The 15,835-nt window shown below is 39.8% G+C and overlaps 2 protein-coding genes and 1 long non-coding RNA gene across 5 annotated transcripts in view; 1 reads left to right on the top strand and 2 right to left on the bottom strand.

Annotated features, from left to right (window-relative positions):
• Nucleotides 1–15,835, bottom strand: part of LOC130699945 (endocuticle structural glycoprotein SgAbd-1-like) — a 42,893-nt gene that overhangs the window by 2,240 nt on the left and 24,818 nt on the right. The window lies entirely within an intron of this gene.
• On the top strand, nt 2,665–3,569 carry LOC130699959 (uncharacterized). Its single transcript, XR_009422025.1, has 3 exons — nt 2,665–2,863; nt 2,945–3,401; nt 3,471–3,569. It is a non-coding gene; the product is annotated as an uncharacterized LOC130699959 (long non-coding RNA).
• Nucleotides 7,835–10,000, bottom strand: LOC130699950 (protein Jade-1-like). Of its 3 annotated transcripts, XR_009003595.2 has the most exons (10): nt 9,956–9,977; nt 9,812–9,888; nt 9,636–9,733; nt 9,414–9,570; nt 9,047–9,262; nt 8,854–8,980; nt 8,666–8,788; nt 8,317–8,584; nt 8,077–8,241; nt 7,835–8,003 (listed from the first exon to the last, which is right to left on the bottom strand). XR_009003595.2 is itself a non-coding variant. In XM_057522007.2 (7 exons), the coding sequence occupies exons 4-7, from the start codon at nt 9,082–9,084 to the stop codon at nt 8,444–8,446; spliced, it is 429 nt and encodes a 142-aa protein (XP_057377990.1). In that variant the 5' UTR covers nt 9,085–9,262; nt 9,414–9,570; nt 9,636–9,733; nt 9,812–9,998; the 3' UTR covers nt 8,316–8,443. The 3 variants fall into 3 exon arrangements, 1 of the variants encoding a protein (XP_057377990.1); XR_009003594.1 differs by having other exon boundaries at nt 9,812–10,000; XM_057522007.2 differs by lacking the exons at nt 7,835–8,003; nt 8,077–8,241 and having other exon boundaries at nt 8,316–8,584; nt 9,812–9,998.

Below are 15,835 nucleotides of genomic sequence, written 5' to 3'. Positions count from 1 at the left end.
GCATCTAGCAAACGTGTTCGTCTGAAATTTTATGTAGTTCCTCATGAAATTGGGTTGTTGCGTCGAAGCTGGGTGCTCGGCGTTGATTTGTTGTGGAACAGTACTGGGATACGACTGAATTATATGTAGGTGCAACATGATGTGAAACCATGCTGGATATTGAGCAGAAACGGACGGAGAGATAAACACTTAAAAAAGTGCTTAATATAGTAACTAATCAAAATTATTGTTCATGTTCGATTATCGGTTTGCGATTAAAATTTTAAGTGTAGAGTCCAAGGTTCCTCTTTCAATAAACCTTGGTATTAAATAGCGAATTTGCTGAAATAAACTAATAATGAAAAACAGCTATGACGTAATCTCGTTTTTTTATTACTTTACTCCTTCTCTTGTTTTTTTCTAATAATGATAATAATTTTTAATATGATAATAATGATGGCCGCTGCCTTATTTTTATCCCTTTTTTTTTTTTTCTGTCATATTGTCTCACGTTTCAGTTTCAACCTCGAAAGGTTACCGCTGGGATTGAGCTACGTTACATTTTTACCATGTCTGAGCAGTTCATTTACATTACCTCTGTGATTAAGATGCACCCATAATGGATACTTTTAGCCGCCTTAAACATTAAACAGATAGATTTGTATTACGCCATACCTACCTTCTTCTATTTACTGGCTTCCTGTGAAACGAAAGGTTCCTTCTTTTCCTCCCAACTAAAAATCAAACGACTATTAAACCCAACCTCAATCGCCAGCTGTAGGAGGAATCGCACAATTTTTTTCCCATTGCCTTTTATTTCACTCACTGGTATCGCCCACTCTATCACGTTCTTTTTTTTATTTTCTACTACCTCTTGGTTCGCTCACTGGTATCCCTCGTTGTTACACGCCCCTTCGTTCACTAGTGTACTTATACTAATGGCTATTCGCGCTCGTAGTATTACACCACAATCTACGCTTCTCCGGCTTACTACATTGATGCCATAATATATTACTCTGCTCCGAGCTACACGACAAGTGCGTTGTACTACACCACTACAGAGGCGCCCAAGTATTACGTAGCTCCATAACATGCTATATAGCAGCTACTCCATCTTATTACGCTGAGACAACCTACTACACTGAAGCCCCGAAATTCTACGCTGCCCCAAGTTACTACAGCAACGCTGCTCTTTGTACTATGTGGATCCTACCTACTACACCACAACTTATGTTGTCCGTCTTACTACAGCACAAAGGCTGCTGAACACTACACTATGTCCCAAATGGGCAACTAGAATAGCCCACAAGTGAATGTTATTCATGATTGTCGACCACTGACTTTCTGAAAACTAAAATGTAATAGGAACAAAATTTAAATCAGATTCTTTCGAGTTTATGAAAAGGTTTACATCGTGTGTAAGTGATAAAAAGGGAAACATGTGCCCTCCGCAATTGGCTTCAAACCCCCTTTTACTTGTTTCATCACCGTTTGAAGGCATATCGTGATGATAAGACATATTAATATTACCTAGTATCGTAGTAATCCTTACCGACTGTTATTCTGTTAACTCCACAATAGGATAGACTTTCGCTTAAACTACAGGAGGGTCGTAAAATACAGTGTTTTCCGTCTCTGAACTTGCACGGGTTTTTAACGCAAGGCCCTGTATTCATAGTGGTAAAAAGTGCTCCTTGACTTCAACAGGCTACGTTACGTAACTACTAAAGCCCCGCATCCAAAGCATCTGTGACTTAATTTAGGTAGATGAACTTCATCACCACTAGGGTAGATTTCTTCTAACAGGAGAATCAACCAACACCACCAAGCTGATACTATCAACTTGATGATCCCTCCCAAAGAAGCCTAGTCTATAGGCCATCAGATACTTTGAACAAGCTTTACTGTTCGTCAAGGCGGTTATGGAAGAAGTGTAAATCCGGTTAGGTTCTCAATGCTCAATCTCAACGCATCGAGAGGCCCTTTTACTTGTTTCTTCACCGTTTGAAGGCATATCGTGATGATTAGACATCTCAGTATTGCCTAGCACCTTATTACATGAGTTTGTTCCAGACGCATGCCGATGACACCTCATATGGCGTAGCAGGGTGAAACTCAACTCACGGGAACCGTAACGGTGACGCAATGCGTTGTGAACCGCGACTCACAACTGGATCACGAGATGGCCACCACGGCTCCAATAAGCAGAGGCACACACAAGTGCTTTATACGTGTCTTTCTGCACGAAAACTGCGTTTGTAAGAAGTTGCGGGAGTCCCGAACAGTGATTCGTTTTTAGTGTCAATAAATGAATTTCGTAAGAAATCGTTTAATGAACTTTGTTTGAATTTTCATTTTGATTTAAAAAATATAAATAGTTTTCAAATTGTCTAGTTGTATCTTTCTATTATTATAAGATAACTGATGGGAACCCCCACCTTCTTGCTCTTCATCTTCATCTTATCCGTATGATAAAATATTCCACGATTTCATCAAATTTGTTCCGCGAAAACCCTTCCGGTGGTGGTTTCCACAATTGATGGCGCCTCGATTTCCACGGTGATTTCCTCGCCATAGTGTTCAACGTTCCAAGTATACACAATAAACACGGTACCATTTGGACTATCACAGCTGATTTCAATTGATTTGAGCAGAAGGAATCACACCTGACGTGCTAACTGATTCGAAGTCGCACATTAGCTAATGACATTCTAAATACAATCGACCAGGTAGTATTTTGAAATTTAGATCACGAAAATGGCTATGGGAAAATGTTACAAGATTTGGCATAAAATTAATGGACAGGGACCGGACAGTGTTTTGCTCTAACAACGGAACCGAGACGAAGCCCTTCTCTTTGAATCTTTAGTTATTGCTGCTTTGGGTAATCAAACTAATTGTTTTCACAAAAAAGCTAAAAAACAAACCAACAAAATTGCATATATAACTCCTAAATATTTGCTAGGTCCTGCTGAGGTTGACATAGTAAAAATGTTGTATACAAAACTTTCTGACTCATAGGGATGTGTTGGTGTACTACTAGTTAATACAGGTTTGTCAAATGAACTAGAATAAAAATTGAAAATAATTTTGAACTTTGATAGTTCAATTTATTTAGGAGATGGGCCCTTGTAATATACGTTGTCTTACCAATACCTAGTCTTGGTTACAAGTTGTGTTTCTGTTGGGAAGATTGGGGAATCTGAAGTTTTTCACATCAATCAAACAATTTTTATACTTTTGAAGGGGCCACAGACAGTAGAAGAAGAAAGAGTGACTGAGCTTTCGGAAGCTGTTTAACTCTGGAACATTCTATTTCCTCTAGTCATCTGGTGAAGACCCAATTGATGCTACATTATGCACCCAAAAGCTTCAGCAAAATCGTGGAACAGACAACAGATCTACCTATTTTTCTGGAATAGGTAGATATTCCCTATAGGCTGGTTCACTGTACAATTATAATTTAAAAAATGATCCTCTAAAATTGGCAGGCTTTTGTACTTACCATTGCAACACTATGGAATTGATTTTTCTCACTGGCTGTTACGAGTTACATGTGGCAGTGTTGAAATCCGTACGTTGAAACCAGGAGTTCAAGTTTTAATCTTTAGTTATTGCTGCTTTGGGTAATCAAACTAATTTTTTTCACAAAAAAGCTAAAAAACAAACCAACAAAATTGCTGTTGGAATATTAAATTGAATACTATAATACTTCACTTTGCAACAACTGAGTTTTGTATTTCCACGTGATGCTCCCTTTAGGTCACTCACACATTAAAACAGTACAGTCACTCTAGGTGTTGCTAAACGGCAACCTTGAGGTTTGCATAAAACATCGCAATATTTCAATATCCCCACTCAAACCGAACATGGAAGAACTTGAATCTTGCTCCGCATTTCCCGAAAAATAGGACCTCCTAAGGGCTTAGTGAGAAGATCTGCCAGTTGAAACTTTGTGTTGACATAATCCACATTTACGGATCGTTCTTGGAACTGCTGGCGAATAAAATGATACTTCACATCAATGTGTTTCGTCCGACGATGAAATTCCGGATTGTGTACTAACTTGATAGCCCCCTGGTTGTCACAGTAGAGAGTCGATGGACCAGTTTGTTCACATCCAACACTTGCAAGTAGTCGACGCATCCATATCAATTCCTTTGTTGACTCGCACATGGCTACAAATTCCGCCTCCGTTGTCGAAAGAGAGATACACTGTTGTTTGCGACTGGCCCAGGATACAGGACCTCCATTGAGCACAAGGAGATAACCAGATATGGAACGCCTAGTGTCCACGTTGCCAGCATAGTCAGCATCTGAGTAGATGGTCAGGCGATTCGACTCATTCGTACCTCTGTCACCTCTGTAGACAATTCCATAGTTATAGGTTCCACGTAGATAAGCCATAATCCTTTTTACTGCATTCCAATGGGCTTTCTTCGGATTCGGACAAAATTGGGCAACCTGCCCCACAGCAAATGCTATGTCAGGACGAGTGCATACTATAATAAACATCAAACTCCCCACTGCTTCTTGATATAACTGTTGATCGGCGCAAACCGTTTCACCATCATTGCCTTCCGATGAGAGGATTGTGTAGGGATCGGCCGGTACGACTTTTGAGTCACAGTTTTCCATCTTGAAGCGTTTCAGGATTCTCTTGATGTAATGACGCTGGCTAAGTTGGATTGTGTGTTGAATCCTGTTTTGTTTGATAGAGATGCCAACAAAGCAATCGACTTCTCCTGATGTGATTTCGAAGTTTTTGTTAAGTTGTCTGACCACTTCATTCAGTAGAGCTCGGTGTGTACCGCAGAGCAGTCCATCATCAACCCAGAGTGTAAGGATCATTTCAGATTCACCTTGGCCTTGAAAATAGACGCAAGGATCCGCTGAGCTCTTGATAAATCCAAAGGTTTTAAGAAATTGATCAAATTTTTCGTTCCATGAACGAGAGGCTTGTTTTAAACCATAAATACTCTTTAGCAAATGACAGACATCACTTGGCCTACTTGTGTCTCCGAAACCCTCGGGTTGCTCCATGTACAGTTCTTCCTTGAGGTCACCGTGAAGAAAAGCCGTCTTCACATCAAGTTGAAGGATTTCAAGATTTTTTGCTGCTGCAATAGAAATTACCATCCGAAGTGACTCATGGCGAACCACAGGAGCATAAGTCTCATTGTAGTCAATGCCCTCTTACTGGGAGAAACCTTTGGCAACCAAGCGTGCCTTGAAACGTTGGATTTGTCCATCCGTAGAGTACTTTACTTTGTACACCCATTTGTTCTTGATTGGCTTCCTCTCTGGTGGTAGGCTGGTCATCCTCCAGGTGTTGTTGATTTTTAGTGAGTTGAGTTCTTCCTGCATTGCAATTTTCCATTGATTTGCTTGAGGGCCGTCCATTGCTTCTTCGTACGTTTGTGGTTCATCAAGGACTTGTGGGACATGCTGATCAAAACTTAGAAAATTTGTATCTTGTATCAGTCTTTGTGGTTTTTTGATGATCCGTGTAGATTGACGTGTTCTAGTTTCGTTGTCTGGTGTATCAGTACTTTCAAAGCCATGAAAAGGTTCTTCGTGTTCATTGGCATCTTCTGTTGTTTCAACATTATCAAGAGTCTCCCCAGGCAGAGAGTTGAACTCGGCGGCACGTCCAGTGGACACTTGCAAATCCCCGCCCACTTCAAACTCAACTGGGGTGATTGGATCGCTAAAACTCTCAGTACCGCTTCTTTGTTTTGAACTCAATTGTTCGTCAAATCGTACATCTCGTCCGATCTTAACTTTACGATTAACTGGATCCCACAAGCGAAAGCCTTTTTGCGTATCTGCATAACCAGCAAAACAACACTTGAGACTCTTGGATTCAAACTTGGAACGTTCTTCTTTAGGCACATGTAAATATGCATCACATCCAAAAACTCTAAGATGGGAGAGATCCGGTTTGCTGTTGAACCAATGTTCATAAGGTGTCTTGTTAGGAGTAGCCTTAGATGGGACACGGTTGAGAACATAATTGGCGCAATTGACTGCTTCAGCCCACATTTCTCGTGGTCAATTACATGTCAGCAACATGCTTCTAGCAGATTCAACTACTGTCTGATTCTCTCTCTCCGAGACTCCGTTTTGTTCCGGTGTTCTTGCAATGCTGGTCTCATGCCGAATTCCATTTTCTTTAAGCTAGGTATCAAGCTCTTGACTCATATACTCTCCACCATTATCGATTGCCGGAGAAATAGGACCTGGAGAAATAGGACCCGGAGATTTAGGACCCCAAAATAGGACCTGGAGAAATAGGACCCGGAGAGATAGGACCCAATAATCAATCATATTTTGAAGGGTCCTATTTCTCCCTCATAAGGGTCCTATTTCTCCATAGTAATGGTCCTATTTCTCCTTGGGAAATAGCCCTAAAGCCCGCTGTTGTAAAGGAAGAACCGGACGGCTTATGTAGTTTTCCGCACTCCAAACCACGTTATCAATTGCTCGTGTAATCAGTCCATCATAACTTTTTTGTTTGAATTCATATTTATATTTTTTTTGCATGATTACACGCATTATCTATTGCTTTACACAGCTCATGTATAAAAGTTATATTTATTTTTACACAGTGTTTGATTTTTTGCCCTTGACCTTTCGTTAGTGGCGTTTCCAGTCCTAGTATCGCCCTCCCCCCTGGCTGATATCCTTATTCCATGCGAATTCCCGGAGACGAGGGGCATGCTTTCCCCTAAGTACTCCTTAATACACTGATAAATAATAAAAAAATTATATATATATAATTTAAGACAAGCACATTTTTTAATAAAAAAAATATATGCCGCAAAACCATAAATAGAGACCTACGTGGCAAGAACGAAAATAATGAGTTCCGCTCGGATCATTGAAGGCATGCCAGTGTATTGTTATACAAAACTATCATGGCACGGCTTGTAAATAATGGAACACGAGGCAGCTCATCCATGTCAATATCGGCAATTCATACGATAAGTTTGTTTTTTTCGCTAGTTTATTCAGTTTATGCTTTCCTTTCATTTTTCGTTTTCTTAATGTTGATTTATCCCTTTTCTGTTGTTGTTCCTTTCTCTTTTCTTGTTCTTCGATGCGTTCAACCAACTTCTTTCTCGTTTGTGATGTTGATTTTATTCTCTTTCTTAATTGGTTTATCAAGCGCGCAATCAATTCCACATTTTTTTTTAACCTATTGCTCTTAGTATTCTTTTATCTGTTATAATACAGAAAAGTAAAATTAGTTGAAGGTCTATTTTTTTTTTGTCGAAATCAAAGTTTACCTTGGCATCTGTTATTTTTCCTTTGTTTGTTTAGTTTCTTCTTCTCCAACTTATCTAACTTCCGTTTAAGTTGAGTTTTCATTTTATCAGAGTCCTGCTTTTCCCCTGAAATTGGATGGCATATGCTGGCTTGCCTTCCTTAAACAAAAAGATTATAGCACATACATACCTTACTAGCCTTTGTCCGTCCCAGGGACATCCCATCTACGTCCTGGCTGGCCGATCGGGACGTCCTATTCTGACGGCAGATGTACGTCACCAGGATGTCCTAATGTCCGGTTTTAGGGACGTCCACTGGAGGACGTCCTACGGACGTAATTAATTGGAAGTCCTGGTAACGTCCTTATTTGGGAGTACTACGGACGTCCTTAGTTGGACGTCTGCAGGATGGCAAATCCGTACGTTCAGTGAACGTACGTATTGGAACATCCGCGGAATGTTCGGATCGCGGCAGCCAAAGGACGCAAGAAAATTTGTTTAAATTAAAATAAAACCATAAATTTTTGGTAATTGATTTACATTTATTTTTACAAAATACAAACAATTAAACAACAATTTAGCAGGTAACATCAAAAGCCTAAAAGGTCCCGCTTCTTCTTCACTGTCGGTGTAAATGAACTTGCCAGCTCTATCACTAGTTTTCGAACTGGCTTTTTTGGAACCAAGCTGTGTAATGGCTACATCGAAATCGCTGTCGACCGAGGTAATTGATGTTTGCGAAGGTGTTCTCACCTGGACGGAAAGAATAAAAAATGGGAAATTGTGATCGGCGTAGAAACTCGAACAGGAAGATGATTTGAAATACCGGTCTCTTCCATCTACTGTTTGTTTCAGTATCAGAGGCAGCCGATTCGGCACTGATGGAAGATAGCGAGCGGAATCAACGACTTTCGCCCCCATTCATGTACGTGCGTTTGTATGGGTTGTCTTCCTTTAAATGATTGGGACGACCAACGATTCCATTTTTATCCTGCAACCAAATAAATTCAACGCACACAGATTGAGAACTGTTTCCTTGTCATCGATAATTACGGAAAAGCCAAACCTTTTTCATTGCGGGGATGTTCGACTGTACGCCTGCTATGAGTTGAATGACTTGTTCAAAGCCTTCTTTTTGGATCGTTTCCCCACGTAAATATACAAGGTCATAGACATTGGAGCCATGATTGGCGTCAGTTCTGCTGGGGTGATAGTTTTTTGTAGATCAGACAGAGACAAAATCGCTGTTGCTTGTGGAAGGTTTGTTCTCGCAATCGAAAATACGATCGTGATAATTTCTCTCTTCGGCTGACCATGTAACACAAATTTCGAACCTACAGCGAAGAACAGTTTTTACTGACAACTCTGCATTTAACGAGATAAAATAATAAAGTTAATGAGAAGTATGTTCATACCCTCTCTAGGTCTTGTCGTAGCTGTACAAACAATTTCATACGTTCCATATCTTGCTGTTGTTGCTGACTTAATCTTTCCGTTTCAGTGGTTTTGGGCGGTAGCAATGGTCTGTCTCGGTTGGACTGGAAATTTTAGAAAAGAAAATTGATTGCTTGTAGTAGAGACACATGAATTTGGGAGCACACACCTTTCGTTTAAGAACCCAAAAGTTGAAAATTTGATCAACGACAACGACATCGAGATCAAGATCTAGCGTCCGCGCCGTTTCATTAATGCTGGCATGCTTATAAAAGTCCGATTCGATGAGTTGTTGCCTTTTCACACACAAGTAACTCTAAATAATTAAACGCAAAACGTAAAAATGTTTATGTATCCTATACTTTTGGGCACGGATTAAGTGCCTTTCTTCGACGGTCATTTCTTTTTTCAGCTTTCTAACGGATTGGGTGTTCTCCTCCCCCTCGCCTTCAACATGAGATCCCGTGATCCATATCCAATATTGATATCATGGAAATCAATAATAAGGAATAGTGTTACGTGCTCCTGGACATTTTCTTGGGCACTGCTCAGCGATGGTACCGATTTCGGTTTGCTACCTAAGACGATAATAAATTAATGTAGTTACTAGTTGAAAATGCATCTAAGTGAAATGATAATTAAAGAATGGCTCTCAGATACTATCTAGCAGGAAGATTAGAACGAAAAGCCTTTAAACCATAAAAATAAAATTAATTTAGATTCAATTACACATGTGTCCATTCATAGCTGGGTGTGTAGTTGGTTTTCTCCTCAACAACAGAATTGGATGTCTTGCTTCTGTAAATTGAAATCCGTTAAAGCTCAGTACTTGCATCTTGAGATTAATGTTTTGACGTAACTAACAGCTGTAATGCTGTTATTTCATCTGAACGATAAGAAAAATGATTACATAAATTTCACGAACAAAAAATCTGTGAAAATCTAGATTACCAGAAGGATGATAGCTATAAGGCAGCTAACAAGTTGGTTCCCAAATGGTTCATGGTAAATCATGCTCTAGTTTCATGATTCTCCTTGAAAGTAACCACCTAAGAAACATTTCGGATTAGTAATGTGTGTCAAATTTCCAACTGCAACTAATAAAATTATGTCTACACTTTAAATACCTTTCCTTCCAAGTAAATTTTTTTCTTCTGTGGTGCTAATGCCAACATGAATTTGAAATGTACCAAAACTGCCAAACCTAGGTAATAGAAAATTTTTAATTTTACTGAAACTAGCCACTTACCTGTCAAACAAACACCGCTTACAATAAGCAACTTCAACGATTCATAGAATTGTAGGATGTTGACACTTCGAGCTTGAAACAGTCGTCTGCTTGTAGTAACCGTTGCCATATATATCGTAAAAAACAATATTTTGCGCAAGGGCAAACAGTGTTTTATTATGAAATTAACGTTTCTTAAATTATTTTTACATAATAATTTTCTTAGTTATCTGTGTATTAAGAGGTACTTATGTGCCCTCCCAAGAATCCTCATTGAGGCACGAAGAAAAAAAAAGTGAATAGCGACACTAGTAAAGGGCGGGTGATGGTAGGCCTGAAAACACCAGTAAGAAAATGTGAAATGCGAAAATCCAAATACTGTATAAACAAAACTACTTTTCTATTGAATGAGCTCTAAAAAGCAATAGAAAAAGCATATAATCCTGCAAAAATATTATGAATGTAAATTTTTTTAAAAAAGTTATAATGCAGTGAAAAGGCGTCATATTGATAACGGTGTTTGAAGTGCAGAAACCAATATAACCCGTTCGGTTTTTTTTTTCAACATATCGGAATATTAAGCCCATTCCACATTTAATTTTTTTAAGATGGAGAAATAGGACCTCAAGGCTGGAGAAATAGGACCCTAAATAGGGAGAAATAGGACCCTTCAAAAAATGTTTGAAGATTGGGTCCTATTTCTCCAGGTCCTATTTCTCCAGGTCCTATTTGTAGGTCCTAAATCTCCGGGTCCTATTTCTCCAGGTCCTATTTCTCCGGCTACCACCATTATCAGAGCGAAATGTCACGACAGGATAGCCAGTAAGAGTCTTCATTCGGGCTGCAAAATTCTTGAAATGATTTGTCACTTCCGATTTAGCCTTCATGAATTCAATGAAACAATAGCAAGAAAAATCATCCTTAAAGATAACAAAATATTTTGAACCTCCTATTGAACTTGGTGTGATTGGACCACAGACGTCACTATGAATTATCTCTCCAATTCTTGTAGCACGGGTGCGACCATTCTTTGGGAATGGTTGGCGATGATGTTTGCCCATAATGCACCCTTCACAAATCGATGTATCTTGACAGCCGAAAGTTAATTTCATTCCCTCAACCAGCGACAATGATTGCATCTTCTTGATGGTTGGAAAGTTGACGTGGCCAAGTCCTTCATGCCACAGTTGAATGTTTCCATCTCGTGCAACAGCAGCAAAATCCTTTGTCTCCATGGTTGGTTCTGATACAACAAAGTCCATTCGATATAATTTTTCTCCTGAACGAGTGCCTGATGCAACATTTTTTCCATTCTTTGACAAGGTTACTCGATCGTCTTGAAAGGTAGCAGTGATTCCACGTTGGGTTGCAACTCCAATGGAAAAAAAATTAGCACCGAGATTAGGAACATATAAAACATTATGAATAGTTCCTAATGACCATTTTCCACCGACTTTTCTCTTAATGCGGATGTTCCCTATGCCATGAGCAGAAAGTAAGGCATTGTCTTTGCCAATACCTCGAACTGTCCTATTACCCGGTTTGATAGAGTGGAATGTTTCAAAGAAATACCGTTTGTCCGTCATATGAGATGTTGCCCCGGAATCCGCATACCATTCATGCTTGTCCATTTCAGGGATGTTTGAGGCAAATGCATAGTCATCATCACTGCTTGGAGTATTAGATGGATTTGTTTGTTTAGTATGGCCAGAATTGGTTGCAGCGTAGGCTGTATCGCCAGCATCTCGTCTTCCTTGGATATATGAAGCTTTTCTCCAACAATCTTCTTCACGATGGCCTGACTTGTGACCATTCTTTTTGCAGAAGCCACATGGCTTTCTTTGATCTCCATTTCCAGGCTTGTTGTAAGATTTGTTTCCCTTAAAACTTGATTTTTCCTTCTGGTTTCGCGAGAAAAGAGCTGAATCACTTTTGTCAGCCGTTCCGAGTTCTTGAAACTGATGAAGAGTTTCTTCCGCTTGAAGTCTTGATGTTAATAATGCAACTGTTTTCTTGTTGCTTTCAACATTGTTCCATGCAGAATGAAAGCGCCTATAACTTGGTGGCAAAGTCATGATAATCTTTCCAATTACTTGTTCTGGTGGCAATGAGATTCCAAGATCGCTTAAATCTGTTGCCATTGTTTCAATTGCAGTTATATGACTTGTAACGTTACCACCTTCTTTATATTCATATGCATAGAACTTCTGTAACAAGTAGTGCTTATTTTCTTCAGAATTTTGCTCGTGTTGAGATTTCAATCTGGTCCACATTTCATGAGCAGTTTTGCAATTAATCAGTGATCTTTGTGCATGTTCTTCAATGGTGGAGACAATGAAGCAACGAGCTGAATTGTCCTTCTTGTTCCACAACATGATTTCTTTGTCTCGTGCAGCAATCAGAACTGCATCACTGCCAGCAGGCAAAGGTGCTGGTTTTGTTGACTTACCAAGCGCAATATCACACAACTCATGTTGCCCTAGAATGAGGGTTATTTGAAACTTCCAAAATGAAAAATTTGTACCGTTAAATTTTGAAACATGAGACACATCTTTTGAAGAAAACACTCCAGTTGCCATTTTTCTGTGAATAATATTTCTTAGTAGCTCTGTAGGTTAATTGACAGTACTCAAATGGCACTGGGCCCATAACCTGTTGGAATATTAAATTGAATACTATAATACTTCACTTTGCAACAACTGAGTTTTGTATTTCCACGTGATGCTCCCTTTAGGTCACTCACACATTAAAACAGTACAGTCACTCTAGGTGTTGCTAAACGGCAACCTTGAGGTTTGCATAAAACATCGCAATATTTCAATAATTGCATATATAACTCCTAAATATTTGCTAGGTCCTGCTGAGGTTGACATAGTAAAAATGTTGTATACAAAACTTTCTGACTCACAGGGATGTGTTGGTGTACTACTAGTTAATACAGGTTTGTCAAATGAACTAGAATAAAAATTGAAAATAATTTTGAACTTCGATAGTTCAATTTATTTAGGAGATAGGCCCTTGTAATATACGTTGTCTTACCAATACCTAGTCTTGGTTACAAGTTGTGTTTCTGTTGGGTAGATTGGGGAATCTGAAGTTTTTCGCATCAATCAAACAACTTTTATACCTTTGAAGGGGCCACAGACAGTAGAAGAAGAAAGAGTGACCGAGCTTTTGGAAGCTGTTTAACTCTGGAACATTCTATTTCCTCTAGTCATCTGGTGAAGACCCAATTGATGCTACATTATGCACCCAAAAGCTTCAGCAAAATCGTGGAACAGACAACAGATCTACCTATTCTTCTGGAATAGGTAGATATTCCCTATAGGCTGGTTCACTGTACAATTATAATTTAAAAAATGATCCTCTAAAATTGGCAGGCTTTTGCACTTACCATTGCAACACTATGGAATTGATTTTCCTCACTGGCTGTTACGAGTTACATGTGGCAGTGTTGAAATCCGTACGTTGAAACCAGGAGTTCAAGTAGGGTCGCACAAAGTGAGATTCTCACGCGGCCCCGAGGCCTCTTCACCAGCTCTAGAACGCCATTTGAAGCTCATGCAAGAGCGTTATCATGACACAGCTATCGTGAATCTACTCGGTCTCTACATGGTCGGAGCAAAAGAAGGGGAAGCTTCACTTAGTCAACTCTTCCAAGCTGACCAGAAACGCTGTTATGAGTCGATGCCTCATACCATGTTCGACTATCACCAAAAATGCAGAGGTGGAAACCTCCAGAATCACGCAAAATTCAAACAAAGTCTGCAGCCTATCTTTGAGCGCCATTCGTTCTTGTTATTCAAGAATCAGCAAGTTTTATCTCAACAAAAAGGAGTTATCCCAACCAACTGCCTCGACTGTCTTGACAGAACAAACTGGTAAAAATTACAAATTTGAACGGTAATTTGAACGTGATTCGATTTTTCGAATATTGTTACAAGCTTGTAAATAGTGCGCAGAATTCATCGGCTTAGAGATCTTAGTGCTTCAATTGGATGCTCCAGAACCTCAAACGAAACCCAACAACAACACAAAGTTCGCGCTATTTTTCCGGTCAACGTGGGTGAACAGCGGAAACGAAATCTGTAAAATCTACCCTGGAACCGGAGTTATCGGTTATAAAAGTGACTGTTTGTGTTAGCTGCTTTTACCTTCTACTTAACAACCATGGTATTATTTTAACAGGGTGGACCAAAGACTATGGATGGCAGCGAGCAGTGAGAACGCCAAAGCCTAGGCAACTGAGCTACAAAAGGTTTTAGTTGACATGAAATCAACCAATTAGACATTCAGTAATGTGTGAATGATTTCGTTCAAGGTGCTTTCACGGGATCGCCCATTCGCGTTACTGACCTATGTTCAACTTGTTGGCGTATGTCGCTACGTTTTTATTCGGCACGAATTAGCGGTTGACGTGTGAGACGTGGCCACAGAGTCAGTCAAAACCGGGCTTGGTGGTGCAATGGGAAATAAAAGTGGCGTACCTATCCGCTTTTTGCTGCGCAACACTTCGCTGTGTTTTATCTGCAGCCACTTTGCCGGTGGCCAATCTCAGTGGGTTGAGCGCAATGCTGACTACGCAAGGTCACGCGACGCATCTCTCTCCATCATGGAAGCAAAGTGGAGCAGCAGATTTCGTTTTAAAAAATTCAACAAGCGCAAGGCATTCGTGAATTACGTTGAATGTGAATTCAGCTTTCGCCAATGCACAAATACTATCCTTTCTCTCACGATTATGACACCCCGGCATGAATCGTGTACTGTTACGCAAACGACGTGATCATGGTCAAAAACCAAGGATGAACTGCCTGTTACGGTCGTGCAGAACTAAAACAGAGTGATGATAGGCCTGTGATGGCCTTCATAGACATAGAAATTCTTGCTACACGCATAGAAAAAACTCTATGGGTCTTGGAAGACGTGGTTGGGAGGCTCTGACCCGATTGCGGGTGCGTGTGCTAGTGAACAGACGTCATGGTGCCTCGATGAAAATACACTTCACGAGAATATTCGGAAAATCCTGATTAAATTTTGCGGTACCGTCACCGACGGTATTCAGGTAACAAAATTTGACGCCGTTTTTTTTTATAAGAGTTTTACAGGAAACTAACGGTCTAGTTTTCATAAATCAGTGATGTAAATTACTTGAGCTCGACCGCGCCCCTCGCAGCGGCTGAATGAAGCAGCCTGTTGCGCCCATTAAGGGGTCGAGAGGCGGAACGCACGTGGAACTTGCTTTCCATCGTCTTCGCGAAATGTTCAAACGCCATGACCGCAATGCTGTTCCACTTTTAGAGGTTTTAACGGAAGAGATCATGTCGTGCGAACAGGTAGAGATAAACAATTAACAGCAATAGGTACAAAGTGTTTGTTAAATTCACCTTTTTTTTATATTTTGCCCCAGAGATAAAATATTTGATGTTTTTCATTCAATTTTATGCGATTGATCAAGAACATCATTAAGTGATTGTCCTCAAATGAAATCTAATCGTGTAAAGAAAGCAGATTGCTTAACAGGACTACTACGTACGCAGAGTTTATCCATCAAGCCTGAACCACAAAAAAATGACAGGCGTACTTCAATCTGGTAGAATGATACAATTTATCATAATAGAGAGTACAGGAAAATGCATAATCCGTAATAGTCCTTGACTTTAGTTCTAGCAATGGAAGTAGTGAATTCAAATCAATTACGGCTTATGGTGAATTCATCGTCATTGCGAAACTACGTGTTCTCGAGTACGGTGAGGGATTACGTTAGTTACCCAACGTTATTGTTGAAAAATTTTCCTTGTGACATGTACCACTAGGCGTCTATTAAAAATAAGGTAGCGAAAATAATGTCTAACTAGCGTGGCGTAACAGAAATTGCGACTCAGGTATGGAAGAAATGTTTCCTGGTACCATATTGGGGCACTCG

Source organism: Daphnia carinata, unplaced genomic scaffold (assembly GCF_022539665.2).
Source record: "Daphnia carinata strain CSIRO-1 unplaced genomic scaffold, CSIRO_AGI_Dcar_HiC_V3 NW_026453105.1, whole genome shotgun sequence".
Lineage (NCBI taxonomy): Eukaryota > Metazoa > Arthropoda > Branchiopoda > Diplostraca > Daphniidae > Daphnia > Daphnia carinata.
This window is presented reverse-complemented; position numbering and strand designations above follow the sequence as displayed.